The sequence below is a fragment of the Motacilla alba genome, chromosome Z (assembly GCF_015832195.1).
Source record: "Motacilla alba alba isolate MOTALB_02 chromosome Z, Motacilla_alba_V1.0_pri, whole genome shotgun sequence".
NCBI lineage: Eukaryota > Metazoa > Chordata > Aves > Passeriformes > Motacillidae > Motacilla > Motacilla alba.
The window spans coordinates 51356339-51371825 of record NC_052046.1 but is presented as its reverse complement, the minus strand read 5'-3'; the positions used below and the strand labels follow the sequence as shown (position 1 = coordinate 51371825).

The window sequence follows — 15487 nt, the reverse complement described above, 5'->3', positions numbered from 1 at the left end:
ATTAAGAATTTCTTAATAGGAATGTGAAATAGGTATATGAAATTCCAGATCTCAATTAAATGGTCAGAGACAGGCAACAATTAAAAAAAAGATACTTGTATCGTTCATAATGTTATTTGGAGTGTCATGCAAAGGAACTAAAATTTCATGCATTTCACTTAATGTACATTCTGAGAATTTATTCTAAGGTATGATTGATGTAAAAAATATGAAGGGGCACACATCGTGCCCTCCTGAAGCCACCGTCACTGGGTGGAGCAGCTCTTACAGGTGCAGCAGATGCTTCTCCGTTGCACAGAAAAACTTCAATGCTGGTCAGTGGCATCACTGCATTTGATCCTTGTAGAGCTTTAAATATGTTGCTAGGTCAGATTTATGCACACAATAATAGCAAGAATACTTGCTATCTAAGAGAATTTCCAAAATTTTCCACAATCTTGCCCCTCTTCTCAGCTCTGGTGAGGCCACACCTGGAGTGCCATGTCCAGTTTCACAGGCTTCACAGAACAAGAGAGTAATGGAGCTCCTGGAGCAGATCCAGCAAAAGGCTACAAAGATGATTGAGGGACTAGATCATTCTTACAGGGAAAGGCTGAGGGACCTGGGCCTGTTCAGCCTTGATAATAAAAGACAACTGAGAGGGGCCCTTATCAGTTTATCAGTTTCTGAAGGGAGTGTATCAACAGGATGGATCCAGGCTCTGCTCGGTGGTGCTGAGCCATAGGACAAGAGGCACTGCGCACAGACTGAAACACAGGAAGTTCCACTCGAACATCAGGAAGCACTTTGTTACTGCAAAGGTGACCGAGCACTGGAACAGGCTCCAAAGAGGTTGTGGAGTCTCCCTCACAGCAGATACTCAAAAGCTGCCTGGACAGAATCCTAATGTGCTCTACGGGGTCCTGCCTGAGCCAGGGTGCTGAACTAGATGACCCTATCAGTGGTCCTTCCCAGCCTTACCCACCAAGTAATTCAGTGTTTTAAAAGTATAACTGGATCAATGCTTTAACAAATACTAAAATGGAGTTAGTCACTGCATAGCTGATGCCTTAATTAAATTTCAAAGGCAGACCTTTATCACCAAAAGGTAATACAGAATTCAACGGGCATCAATGCACACTTTAACATGCACTGCAGAAATTATTGTTTCTATAAAATTCGCCTGTGTTGCTGAGGCTGCAAACGGTGAATACCGTGCTAGGAAACGCTGGAAGAGAAACGCCCGACCAAACTAAAAAGCCTGAGACAAAGAGGGTCCGGGAGAAGATCAGGTAACTTCAGCACAAGGAGCGACTGCTGGGCGAGAGAGCGGGGGACACGACACGGGTGTCTCGGGTTCCCGTAGAAGGGGAGCGGACGGTCCCGGACAGCCGCATGGGGCGGCGGCGGGGCAGGAGGAGGCGCTGCGGCCGCGTCCCGCACGGCCGCGCTGGGGCCGCCCCGCGCCCGGGGCCCGCGGGCGGGCCCGCACCCGCCTCCCGCGGCAGGGGCCGAGGGCGGGCCGGGGCGGCGGCGCGGGAGGGCAAAGGGGCAGCGGCAGAGCGCGCAGGGCCGCCATGGTGCTGGTGGTGGTGATGGGCGTCAGCGGCTCAGGGAAGTAGGTACCGGGCGGGGGGCAGGCGGGGGGCGGAGCAGCGGCGGCGCTGCGGCCCTGGCAGGGGCTCGGCGCTGCCGGAGCCCGGCGGTGCGCGTCCGGATGCCGGTGCGGGTCCGGATGTTAATCGGCTCTTTGTGCTTCCTCGCAGGACCACGGTGGGGTCGCGGCTGGCAGAGAAGGTAGGAGCGTGTGGGAGCCACCGCCTCGGAGGCGTGCCGGGGCGGGCAGGCACCTCCCTGCGCCGGGCCGACGGCCTTCCCCCGGGCTGCTGGTCACCCGAGCCAGGTTTGGCTGCTGCACTGCTGCCTGCATGGACTTCGGCTCAATGCCGTGATGCAGCAGCTGTTGCTGCTACCAAGCTGCCTTACTGGTTTTTGTTGGGGTTTTTGGGTTTTTTGGGGTTTTTTTTGGTTTTTTTTTGCTAATCATCATGCTGTAAACGGTGATTCATACTGTGGTGCAAGAAGCCTGTAATTTCTTAGGTGTCGTCTTTGTAAATTCTGAAGTCCTTGGTGCCTCACCTGACCTAGCCGAACGATCCATAATTAATATATTTTTTTCTTAGTTGGGATGGAAATTCTACGATGCAGACGATTATCATCCTCTAGAGAATAAGAAGAAAATGGAAGAAGGGATACCACTAAATGATGAGGTACCTTGAATAAGCTGTGAAAAAACTGTTGTCTGCACATTTATCTCTGTAACTTCATGCAGATCTTGTTGAAGTAGATTGTGGTCTACTATGTAGATTAGTCTGACTGTAAACACAGGTCTGCATTTGTCAAGGTGAGGGAGACTTCTTGTGTCAAAAAAGATTCTGCATAAAAAAGTAGTTTATGAAATGCTTGTCAGCTCAAAAGTGGTATGCTGCTGCTTCAGGATTGTGAGAAATCTCCCCCTCTACAGTCCACACACAGAGTTGCAGTTTTGGAATTGAATCATAGAATCTTAGAATGTCCTGAGTTGGAAGGGACCCACAAGAACCACAGAATCCCTCGTGCACAAAACAATTACAGAAATTTGTTACCCTGCTCTCAAATTACTTTTCATAACTTATCACCACTCATGGTTAACTTGGGAGGTCCCAGATGACTGGACAGTGGCCCGTCTACAGGAAAGGTTGGAAGAAGGATCCAGGGAGCCTGTAAGTCTGGCCTCAGTGTCAGGGAAGGTTATGGAACAGATTGAGTACATCACGTGCCATGTACAGGACAACCACTGCGTCAGGCCCAGCCAGCAAGGGTTTGGGAAAGGTAACTTTACCTCCTTCTATATCCAGTTGAACTGGTAGATGAGGGAAAGGCTGTGGATATAGTCTGCCTGGACTTCAGTAAAGCCTTTGATGCCATTTCCCAAAGCATTCTCCTAGACAAACTGGCTTCTCATGTCTAGGATGAGTGCACTGTTCGCTGGTTAAGAAGTGGCTGGATGGTCAGGCCCAGAGGTTGTTGGGAATGAAGCTACAGGGATCAGCAACATGGCCAATCCTGGTTAACATCTATTAATGATATGGAGGAGATTGACTGCATTCAATAAGTCTGCAGGTGACACCAATTTGGATAGAAGTGTTGATCTGCTGGAGGGCAGGAAGGTGCTGCAGAGGCGTCCAGACATGCTGGATCTATGGGCAGAGGCAAATCATGTAAGTTTCAGCAAGGTGAAGTGCCAGGTCCTGCCCTTGGGTCACAACAGCTCCAGGCAGGACTCCAGGCTTGGGGCAGAGAGTCTGGAAGGCTGTCCAGCAGAAAAGGGCCTGAGAGTGCTGGTCGGCAGCAGGTGAACATGAGCCAGCACATGTTCAGGTGGCCCAGAAGGCCAGTGGCATCCCAGACTCTATTAGCAACAGTGTGGCCAGCAAAACCAGGACAGTGATTGCCCCCCTGTACCTGTACCTCACATTGGTGAGGCCACACCTTGAGAGCTGTGTCTAGTTCTGGGCCCCTTAATTCAGGAAGGACATTGAAGTGCTGGAGTCTGTTGAGAGAAGAGCAAAGGTGCTAGTGAAGGGTCTGGAACACAAGTCCTGTGAGGAGCAGATGAGGGAGGTGGGGGTGTTTTTACCCCAGAGAAAAGGAGGCTCAGGTGAGATCTTACCAGTCTCTACAATTGGAAAGGAGGTTGGAACCTCTCTGGAAAGGAGGTTGTAGTGAGATGGGAGTGAGCTTCTTCTCCCAGGTAACAAGGAATAGGACAAAGGAAAGTGGTCTCAGGTTGTACTAGGGGATGTACAAGTTGAGTATTAGGAAAAATGTCATCACTGAAAGAGTGGCTAAGCATTGGAATTGGCTGCTCAGAAAAGTGGTGGAGTCACCACCCCTAGAAGTGTTTAAAAAAACAAGTAGACACTTGGTTATGAGCTATGATTTAATTAGCATGGTGGTATTCAGTCAAAGGTTGGACTTGATGATCCTAAAGGTCTTTTCCAAGCCTAACAATTCCACAATTCTCAATAGCAGCATGTGCCTGAGAGCACTGACCAAATGCTTCGGAACTGTCAGGCTGGTGCTGTGACCACTTTCCTGGGGAGCGTGTTCCAGTGCCCAGCCACTCTCTGGGGTGGTGCCTTTTTCTAATATCTAACATAAACCTCCCCTGAAAACACCACTTTAGACCATTCCCTCAGGTCCTGTCACTGGTCACTGCAGAGGAGACATCAGTGCCCACCCCTCCTCTTCCTCTCACAAGGAAGTTATAACTGCAGTGAGGTCTGTCTGTCCTCAGTCTCCTCTTCTTCAGGGGGAACAGATCAAGTGACCTCAGCCACTTCTCATACACCTTCCCCTCAAGGCCCCTCAGCATCCTTAAGGCCCTCCTTTGGATGCTCTCTAATATATTTATATTCTTCCTATATTGTAGTGCCCAAAACTGCACACAGGACTCAAGGCAAGACTGCCCCAGAGCAGAGCAGGACAATCCCATCCCTTGATGGGCTGGCAATGCTTGAAGTATTAATAGTATAATTGTACAGCTTGAAAAAAAGGATTTTTCCATTTGCCATCAATTAGGACAGTGGTTTTACAGTTAAAGCCACTTTTCCTGTACAGAATCAGGAAGAATTTAAAAAGTTAATGTCCACTACTTCTAGAGAAATATACACTTGTGACTGTAGATAAAGACTTTTAAAGAAAGAATATAAACTAAACAATCCTGGTGAACATATGAAATCAATCTAAAAGCATATGGAGCTTAGAAACAGGGCAAGATGCAGTAATAGGATATTTTGAAAAAGACTTCAAGAATCTAGCTCTGATAGAAAAATTTTGCAAAACTCCTACCTTTTTTTTTTTTTCTTTTTAGTCCCTCAGATCTTTTGGGAGATGTCCTTAGCCAATTTAAACCGAAAAGAAAGATTCTAGATTCTGGTTAAAACCTTGGATCTTTCACTTGTGGTTGGAAGCCTGTATGTCATCTGTAGCAGCATTATACACTTGAATGGCTAAACCACTGGTGTGTGGTGCTCAGCAAGAGGAAAGCATCTTTTCTGAAAAATGAGAAGTGCAAAATTGTGAGGGCCTTCTTGAATGCTTAGGGGAAGTTACTGTGTAATGATAGCAACAAAAAACTCTTGCATTTATTTGTCCATGTTATCATTTGTTGTGCTCACCCAGCAGTAACAGCATTGAAACATTAAATGGGAGCAGTTGTTTAGTGCTCATTAGGCATGACTGAAGTTTGAGGTAACTTAAAATTTCAAATTAAGTAAGCATCTGATTGATCACTCGTGTTTGCCTAAGTAATGGGCAAAAGTTTTGAGAAATTGTGGTTGTGGTTATATTTGTTTGTGAGTGCTACTGACACAAATATAATTATTGCAGATAACTAAATTTAGATCTGTTTCTGAAAGCTTCAACTTGGATCCAAAATGGAGATGGGGTGTGTGTATGACACTATATCAGGGAAAACAAATAACAAGTCTAGCTGTACATTTGAATAGTATAATAGAAGCAAGAGATAAGTTGACTGTCCTTCAGAGGTTTACAAGGTGCAGGCTGCACTTGCATACATATTACTTCCATTATATACGTGTAATATAAAAAGTACTATTCCACTAAAAGCATCTTATTCATAATATGCCTAGCACTTCTTATTAGCCTTCAGGCAGTGGGAGCAAATCTATATAGGAAGAAAAAGATTCAAAACTGAACTTGCTGTACAGTTTAATGCTAATATTTACCTCTAGTCAAATCTGAGATGCTAGAAGCAATTGTTTCAAATTAATTTCTGAAGAATTTTTAACTAACTTGTTTTCTTTCTAGGACAGGATTCCTTGGCTTTGTGCATTGCATGATATACTAAAGAGGTAAGAGAATATCTAGTTTTTAAATGTTTTAGCCAAAGACAGAAGTACCAAAAGTGTTTTTCCCCACTGCATTGCAAAGCAGAAATGTAAGTGGTAAAGAAATTCTGCAGGTAGTAAAGTCATTCTATTTTTACTAATCTAAACTGTCATAGTAATTAGTGATGGTGAGCTAATCTCTGAGAAATAAAATGGGAAATTGTTGCCAGTGATGGTTGTTTTTCCACTATCTGTGTAAAAATAATTGCAAGGATCCAGTTTATTAATAAGACTGACATTCGCCAGTTACAAAGAACATAACCACAAAATACACCAATAACCACAGTAGGATAAAATACTGTTATTTTGAATAAGATACAGTGTCAAGTTTGTTTGACACTTTGTTTGCTTGAGCGTACTCTGCTAATTTGCAGATGACACCAAAATGGGAGGAGTAACTGATGCAGAGAGACCTTGAAAGGCTGTAGAAATGGATTGGTAGGAACCTTCTAAATATGCAAAATCCTGCCCCTGGGAAGGAACAACCCAAAGCACTGGTACAGACTCTGAGGGGCACTCAGCTGGGAAGCAACAGAAAAGGGCCTGAAGGAGCTGTGGTGGACAGCCCCAGTTGGACATATGCCAGCAATGTGTTCTTCTGGCAAGGCAGGCCAGCAAAATCCTGAATTCTGGGATTCTATATTAGATCAAGTATTGCCAGCAGGTCAAAGGAGGTGATCCATCCCGTCTCCTTTTGCACTGGTGAGGCCACACCTGAACTGCTGTGTCAGTTCTGGGCTCCTCATTATGAGAGAGGCATGGACATACTGGAGAGCATCCAGCAATGATGAAGGGACTGGAGAGTGTCCCAAACAGGGAAAAGGTTGGGAGGGCAGGGACTGTTTAGCCAGGCTTTACACTTGCTGGTGCACTTTAGGTGACCGTACCTCACTGGAGCTGAGATACCTCATTTCTCACTGAGAAGTTTGTCTGGATTGATTTGCTGGATCCATTGCTTCATGTTGTGTGATAGCTCAATGCCACTGCCCAGCTCTAGAAACTTTAAAAAATCAACTACTCTTTACAAGAGCCTAATGCCATTTTTTAATTATTAGTACTTGTTAGTATCTGAGGCTGTCATTGAATTACCTAAGTGATAATGGTAGGTATTAGAAGTTCTTACTTCCCTTTGAACCAAAATCTGATGACCATAGAATGATTTTTAAATAGGTGTATACCTGATTTTAAATTTATTACAAAATATATTTTCTTAGGCAGGAATCTTATTCACTCTTTGTAGAGACAACTAATTCTGGATTTGCTTTTTGGTGGAACAGACACACCCAGAGTTAAATGCTTTACTTGAAGAAACCTTGTCAGCAGAGAATACATACGCAGTGCATTCACTGACCTGCAATCCCTTGTTTAAGCTGAAGTGAGTATAGATGAGTTACAGGAAACATAAATTACAGTTAAATCTGAGACAGTGACAGCAGGTGTTGAAAATACTGTGTATTTAAGAACAGTGGTCTGTATTGCTTATCAGCTACTTACCCTTAGAGAGACTAGTATAGTAATTTTATAGATAAGGGGTAGATGTTTCTATGGATATTTAGTTCCTGTTCTCAGCAATTAAGGAAATTAGCTTGACACTTCCTTGTGCTAGAATTGAATTTAATTTAGGAAAGAATGGTCGCTTGGAAAAGACTATAGAAAAGGTCCCTAAGACTGAGCTTCTACCAGACATTTGGCTAGCTTGGCCTCACTTTCAAATCACATCTTTACTTGGATTGGAAATTTGGTTTCAAAATCCTGTCAAAATTACTCAATTACCACTGTCAAAATGCTGCTACTCTCATGACTGATGTTCTTGGGGAACTAGGGCATTTTTACCTTGTTCAGCAGAACTAACAAGCCATTTTTGTTACACCACATGTAGATATGTAAAGGTTTTTGGGTTGGTTTTTTTATTTTTGATAGAGAAGATGTATCTAGACAAGATACAATTCTGGCCTGTTCTGCACTGAAGAAGATGTACAGGCGTGTGTTAATTGGTGGAGCATCTGCAATTGAAAACAACCAGCCAGAGCAACCGGGAGAAAACCCAGCACTGAAGATCCTCTTTGTTCATTTAGATGGACCTAAAGACATCATTGCTGCCCGCCTGGAGAAGCGGAGAGGTCATTTTATGCCACTTGAACTTCTCCAGTCTCAGTTTGATACTCTAGAGCCACCCAGTGAACCAGAAAACTTCATTACTGTCAGTCTAGAAAAATCTCTCCCAGAAATACTGCTACAGATTGAGAGTGCCATTCTTCAGGGTGAGACTTTGCCAGAGTAATTTTCTGAATGACACATATAGAAATTCCCTGAAGGATAGCAAGGCAAAGAGACAGAATTTTAATTTTTAAATTTATTATTAAACCAAACCAACTTAATTTTAAGAGCTGATTTACTACTTATTTTTTTTATCATGGCTCTGTAAAAGACATTTAAAATGTTTTTTACATATTTTGTATATAAGATGCAAGAACTGTTAACTTTTTAAGCCCTTTACTCTATGAAGTTAAAATTCTCCTTTTAGTAAGAGCCTGCTTTTGAAAATCCTGGCAAGGGTCACACAGAATAATTGATTTTCTTAATTTTAATATTTACTCTGTCAGACACTGAGATGGGCACATCTGCTAAATAATTTAGAGCTTTGATAAAAATGACGTCATTTTCCTAGAAGAGGCAGAAACATGCATGATGAAGTTCCGTACATGACACTATCCCTGCCTCACTGCTGGATTTTCATCGATTTGTAGATTCTGTGTTTGTATTCTTCTTGACCTCACCAGAGCACTGATGACTTCATGAGAATTTTTCTGATCTCTTACTGTATATATTGGACACAAGCTGAAAAATGTGAGAAAAAGAAAGGTGGTGGTGGTGATACAGTATACAAAATTTAATTGAATGGAAAGCTTAAGAAATAAAGCATAAGTGGCATCATACTGACTCTGAACTTAGAGTTTTCATGTACAAAGCATACACATTGCAGTCAAGTGTGAGTCAACCAGTGATTTAAGGTACTGAATACAAGGTTGACAGACATTTCCTTCTTTTGAAAACTTACTCTTTTGCAGCTGGACCTTCTCCTTCCCTTCCCAGTGCTGGTGGGCACCTCAGTACATGTCAATGCAATTGCTTTAAAGCTTTTGATCAAACTATTTCTAATATGTATTTTTCTCATCTCTTTTAAAGATGATGATAAGAAAATTCCAAATACCCAATCAGTCACCTAGCTCACGGAATTTAAGGTTAAAGTCCTTTTTTACCACCAAGGTGTTTTTCAAAAAGCACTTTACTTATACAAGACATGCCTTTTCAGCCTAATGTTATAAAAACTTCAGATAGTTTCTGTAAGAAAGATTTGAGTCTTGTCCAAATGGAGACATCTCCATGTGCTGTGACACATGGATTATTTTTAGTATGTCATGCATTTTTTTTTTTATTCCTGGGATGATAGATGAAGTCTTGTAGAAGAACACCTCATGTTTGAAAGCATCTTTAGTGCAATTTTTACCTGGGTAAGTAGTTGAAAAACAGTAGTCATGGTTCTCACTATGTATGAAAACAGTAAAAGCTTTGTGGTTTACTGGACAAACTACTGCGCCTAAATTAGTGAAATGAATGGGTATTATCTTACTGAAAGCAGCAATTTTTGGAGTTGGGATTTTAGACATTAACCTACCCAGACACAGTGTTTTCCTGTTTATTTGTGACCTGAAGGGAGAATACCAGGCAGTTACCAGCTTTAGTCTACTACAGGGTGCTCTCATCTCGAAGCCTGTTTGTTCCAAGAGCCAGGGTGCAAGGTGAAGATATAGAGGCAAAGTTAAGTGCAAGAAACAGGGATGTCTGTATGTTTAATACCCTCCAATTTCAGAGACCCCTTCAGACCAAGTGATTTGTCAGATGTGTACAAATTTTGTAGCTATGAAAATCACGAACACAGCACCCTCGTGTGGCAGCTCTGCTGTTAGTGAGGTCTTCATTTTTACAATGTACCATTCTTACAAACAGTTGACTAATGTACCCATTATAAAATACAGATTTATGCTTACTTCTTTCACACACAATAAAGACCAGGACACTCTACAGCAGCTGCATCCTGTCACACACAGATACGATCAGACCTTCAAATATTTTCTTTTTAAACGGGCATTTTTAAGTGTGAGTTCTAAGAAGGCCAAATTGATTTTCAGATCTACTTGTCCACATTTATAGAATACTCTCAAAGTGGCTTCACCACTTTCACCCCCAACAAAAAATTGTACTCAACAGTTAAAAATAATTTTCTTTCAGAGAGTTTTATGTAAGCAGCTTGGATTTTGGAAGGCTTCTAAACAAATTGTGTACTTACAGACAGTTCATGCTTCTTCAAATTAGGTCAGGTTATTTCTTAGTCTTTGCTTCTATGTTGGGAATATTTCCTTCCCTTACCCTTTTAATATATTTGCATTTTGCTTTTAAGTAAAAGATACTGCAAAGAAGGTTGCTGTCAACCTAAACAGTTGTCTGTTAACTGCTATTCTGAAAGACAACAAAGCATTATTTCTGTCCAGTTATATTCTGTGCATTACCAATTAATAGATTAAGATGTGAATCATCACAATACTAACAACATAAAACTACTCTCAGATTTTAATCAAGCTGTGCACATGTGCATTGGAAGAAAAAGGTTGCAGAACAATCCCTGCCCAAACACAATTCCACAACATCTCATTTACTTGATTTTGGTTTCATTTATTTTTTTGTTCTGAGGGTATATTGTTGTTTTTAAACTAACACCACTATTCTAGGGATGTCATATTCAGGTTAGTTGGGCAGGCTTTTAATATTTACCACAGCTTATCTGGATGCAAGTGCTGTGTGTATATTTTGAAATATATTTAGCAAATGCAGCAAAAATTGAGGAGGAAACACCTGCAGTTAGAAATTGCTTTCTCTGTCTCTAAGCACAAATTATCTATGCACTATACATCCTCATGAATGTATGCTAAGCACAGTTAGTAACATGCTGTGTAAATACTGTACCTACTACAGCATAAAGCATAAACATTTTTCAGTGCTAAAATGAGGAAATAAAAATTAAATGCAATCTATCCCAAACGGTGCAAGTTATCTATACAGGCAAAGGAACAGACTACCTGCCTACCACCTCAACTATAAATTGATATATGTTTTGGGTTATTTTATTAATAATATTTATTTTATTATGCCAGGTTGTGGTATTGGGGAAGGGGGGTGACTACAGGGGTGGCTTCTGTGAGAAGCTACTGGAAACTTCCTCTACCCCCTGTAGAACTAATCCCAGCTGGCTCCCAGACAGGTGCGGATTGCTGGCCAAGGCTGGGCCAATCAGAAATGGTGGCAATGCTCCTGTGATAACAGATTTAAGAGGGGGGGGGAAAAACATGATTGCACAGACGTAACTGCAGCCAGAAAAGAACAGGGTGAGAACACATGAGAGGAACAACTCTACAGTCACCAAGGTCAGTGCAGAAAGGCAGGGAGGAGGTGTTTCATGCACCAGAGCTGAGGTTCCCCTGCAGCTCCTGGTGTGGCCCATAGCGAGGCAGCTGTGCCCCTGCAGCCCATGGAGGTCCATGGGGATGCAGAGATCCACCTGCAGCAGGTGGAGGAGCCCCAGGCTGGAGCAGGTGTATGCCTGAGAGGATTCTGTCACCCTGTGAGAAACCTGTGCTGGAGCAGAGTCCTGGCAGGGACCTGCACACCTGTGGAGAGAGGAGCCCATGCTGGAGTAGGTTTCCTGTAGGATGTGACCCTACAGGGGACCCACACTAGAGCAGCCTGTCCATGAAGAACTGTGCCCCGTGAACAGCGACCCATATTGCAGCAGTTTGTAAAGAACTGCTGCCCATGAGATGGACTGAGATGTTGGAGAAGTTCTTGGAGAACTGTCTCCCATGGGAGGGACCCCCTGCTGGAGCAAGGGAATAACTCTCCCTAAGCAAGTTTATTCTGCCGAGGGGACTAAATCTCCCTCGGCAGAAAACCTTGTGATGAACTGACCATAACCCCTATTCCCTGTCTCCCCGCACTGATGGGGATAGGAGGTAGAGCTAGAAAGGAGGGAGGAGTAGGGGGAAGATGTTTTAAGGTCTGTTTTTACTCCCCATTATCCTGCTCTGATTTTGTAAACATTCTTTACAAAACTAGTCATTTTGCAGTCAGTCATATTCCCAATACTGAATGCACGCATTCTGAGTCTTTTAAATTATATCTGTCAGTTCAGATCATCATAACTCTTAGATTTCTTTGTTTTGGCATCAGTTACATTTTCTAGCAGGAGTTTGATATCAGGCAAGGCAGTTTTGCAGACAATCCTGTCAGGTCACTTGATCCACAGCAGAGGAAAAGAAGGAAGCAGGAAAATGAAGAGACAAATTTCAGGCACACATGCCCTTCTGGTCCAAAATGCAAGCTGCAGATTTCAAGTACAAGTTACCTAAGTGCTCATCTGAAAGAAGAGGTAGATGACAACTCTGAAGAGAAAATTTTCAAGAGAGTTGGATAAAGGGGCAAGAGGGAGAAGTGGGGAAGGGTGAACAAAGAGAAACATTGTAACATAATCTTAAACCAGTAAGTGTGGGTTTTCTTTCATCATTAAAGATGAAATAAAAAGCCTACCCTATAGGATGATATATATCTATAGGATTCTATCCTATAGGATCCTATATCTATCTATAAAGTGTGTTCTGCTTGCTATATTTTCAGACAAAACTAAAACTTCTATTAAAAAACAGCTCAGTGTTTTTACCACTAGAAAGCTAGTTTAGTTGACAGTAGTTACTGATAAATATTGATTCTACTTCAAGAAGGAAGCTTACCTAAAGGCTCGGTATAGAATTTAGGTCAAACTTACATCTCCTGCTGAATTGCAATGAGATTTTACTTCAAATGTATTGTCTCTTAGTTTGTAACATGCAACTGAAATGCTTAAAAAGAGTGAGCTGAATGATGTCTCGAGAAAGTATTTGTGCTAGTATTTGTGCTATTCATTGATTTAGTGTCTTGGTAAAAACTGTTCTCTCCCCCACATCACCCTTGCCCTTCCATCTGACAGACTTTTTGGATGTCATGGACTGTATTCTCAAAAAGATCTGCCTATTGAATGACGAGGGAGTCTGAACTTTTTTTAATTCAATGTCCCAGTAAAGCACACTTAAGTTGAATTAGTTTATTTGGACATCCTAATAATCACTGTCAAAATAACTGTAAAAAAAGTAGAGATTTTTCTACAGAAACTACTTGCTGTCTATCCTTCCCTATCAAAGGGTCCTGTAATCTCCCTCTGCCTGAAGGTCAGAATGAAACTATGAACAAAGGCAAGTATTTGCTTGGGACAGCAGGCCAAGATGCCTCCTTGCCCATCTCACCCTCCCTTTAGGTGCCTCTCTGTACAATGGTTACAGGTAAGGAAGGTCATGCAATGAATGATGAGGATGAAGGTCCCTCTCCAGGGAGAGACCAGACAGGCCTACTGCTCATAACAAGATCAGTTCCATGATCTTGTAGTGAGCCCTTCTAAATGGAATGGAAGGTCCAATATGCTTGGAAGGATATTCCCCTCAAGGAACTTTGCTGCACCCCTGGGATCAAGGTTAAGGAAGTCACCAGGAAATTTCCCAGCCTGGTACAGTGCTCAGACTACTACCCACTGTTGATCCTCCATGAGAATGGTGATGAAGTCACAACATGTAGTCAGCCCAAAGGCCACCAAGAGACTTCAAAGCCTTGGGACAACTGGTGAGGGAATCAGGGGCACAGGTTATTTTTTCCTCCATTATTCCATGTGCAGGTAGTGATTGAAAGAAACACATGGATCGAGTCTATTAACATGTGGCTCTGAGGCTCATGTCACTGCCCAAATTCTGGGTTGTTTGACAGTGGGATAACTAAGATAGCACCATTCTTGATGGTATCAGATGGGATCAGAAGCATCACCTCTCTCAAAAGGAAAAGAGGGTCTTTGGTAAAGGGTTAGCAGTCACTGATACATCTTTAAACAATTTATGATTGGGAGGAGGAAGGTATCATCCTATTTAATAGGATAAGGTGTGGGATGACTTGCCATCCTATTTATATCAGTTAGGTGCCAGAGCCAGCAAGAGACACCCAGAGTCTGGAGAGGGATTGCAGGTCAGCTGGATAATACCTGGAGGGGAGCACAAAGGGATTCCAGCCACTCTAGAGAGAAGGCAATTTTCTGAGGGATCCGACTTAAATGCATCTATCCTAACACATCCAGCATAGGGAATAAAGTAGAGACATGTGCATGCCTACATGTTTACGATCTCACTGGCATCATGGAAACATGGTGGCAACTCCTATGACTGGAGTGTTGAATGGAAGGATACAGTCTCTTCAGGAAGGACAGGCAGGGGAGATGAGGCAGAGGTATCAATCTCTTTGTCAGTGACCACCTGGAGTGCAAGGAGCTCCACCTGGAATGGATGAGGAGCTAACTTAGAGCTTTTGGGTGAGGATTAAAGGGAGGGCAAGCACTGGTAACTTTATAGTAGAGGCCTGCTACAGGCCACCTTACCAGGAAGGCCAGTGAGGCCCTCTGCAGGCAGAGAAGAAAAGCCTCAATTTCACAATTGCTTTCACAAAAGCTTCAATTTCACAATCCCTGGTTCTCATGGGGGATTCCAACCACTGCAACAGTGAAGTGTTGATTGGCTTGAGAGGGTCCTGCAGAGATGGGGCAGTCAGTCCTGTTCTGAGCCAACTTCCTTTTCCTTCCTAAATTGTTAAGCTTGTAAGTCTGCCTTGAGACTCATGCTTAGTGCACCTGTGTCAAGGATCAAGTTCCAGACATCTCACTAAAAGGGGTTCCAGGACACCACAGTCCATTAATTCCCTCATTTCCTGCAGGGCTCTAAATAACTGACTACACACATGTGAACAATACAGCACAAACAGCACCAAAAAAAATCTATTTTACATGAGAGGCATATACCAGGTAAACCATAAAAGGAAGGGGATTGGTTCCCAGCATTCTCCCTGTCGACCCCAGATCCAGACCATCCACAACAGCAGGACCAATGCAGGATCTAAGGACTGACCTTTTTCTTTCTCTCTCTCTCTTTTCCACCTTTTTCTCTCCTGTTTTACTCCAGCAATCATATTCTACCACTTACTCAACACATGAAGTTTACTGTGAGATTTGGGAGCTAGTCTGAAAGTTTGTTGTAGAAGTTGGAGAGCTTGTTAGCCAACCTTTTACAGCTAAATATCTGGAGTTAAGGCTACTGTACAGACATGTGGACCTTGTTGAGACAGACAGGAATTTACAAGAAACCTCACACACACTTTTCTGGGTTGTGACAGCCTGTTGGAGGCTCAGGACAGTAGAGCACATGTATTCCAGGAGGTTCACTGATGACAACTGCCCTCTCCAACTGATAAAGGAGCCAAAGAGGAGAGGTGCTAGGCTGAATCTTCTTCTCAGCAACAAGGAGCTGATGACGAATGTGGAGCCGAAAGGCAGGCTGAGCTGCAGTGACCATGAAACAGTGGAGACTGAGATCCTTGGGGCA

General features: G+C 43.0%; 1 protein-coding gene across 1 annotated transcript; it reads left to right on the top strand.

Moving 5' to 3' along the window:
* The first annotated feature begins 1262 nt into the window (after positions 1 to 1262).
* IDNK (IDNK gluconokinase) lies at positions 1263 to 11017 on the top strand. Its single transcript, XM_038125393.1, has 5 exons — positions 1263 to 1597; positions 1746 to 1776; positions 2163 to 2249; positions 5854 to 5897; positions 7854 to 11017. Exons 1-5 carry the CDS (start codon positions 1557 to 1559, stop codon positions 8212 to 8214), a joined length of 564 nt encoding a protein of 187 aa, XP_037981321.1. The 5' UTR covers positions 1263 to 1556; the 3' UTR covers positions 8215 to 11017.
* Positions 11018 to 15487: the final 4470 nt, after the last annotated feature.

Bases quoted from the DNA above. Each gene is read 5' to 3' on its own strand.
- IDNK (XM_038125393.1), top strand. From the start codon at position 1,557: ATGGTGCTGGTGGTGGTGATGGGCGTCAGCGGCTCAGGGAA. The intron at 1,598-1,745 runs GTAGGTACCGGG...GCTTCCTCGCAG, and splicing joins GGCGTCAGCGGCTCAGGGAA to GACCACGGTGGGGTCGCGGC. The intron at 5,898-7,853 runs GTAAGAGAATAT...TATTTTTGATAG, and splicing joins TTGCATGATATACTAAAGAG to AGAAGATGTATCTAGACAAG.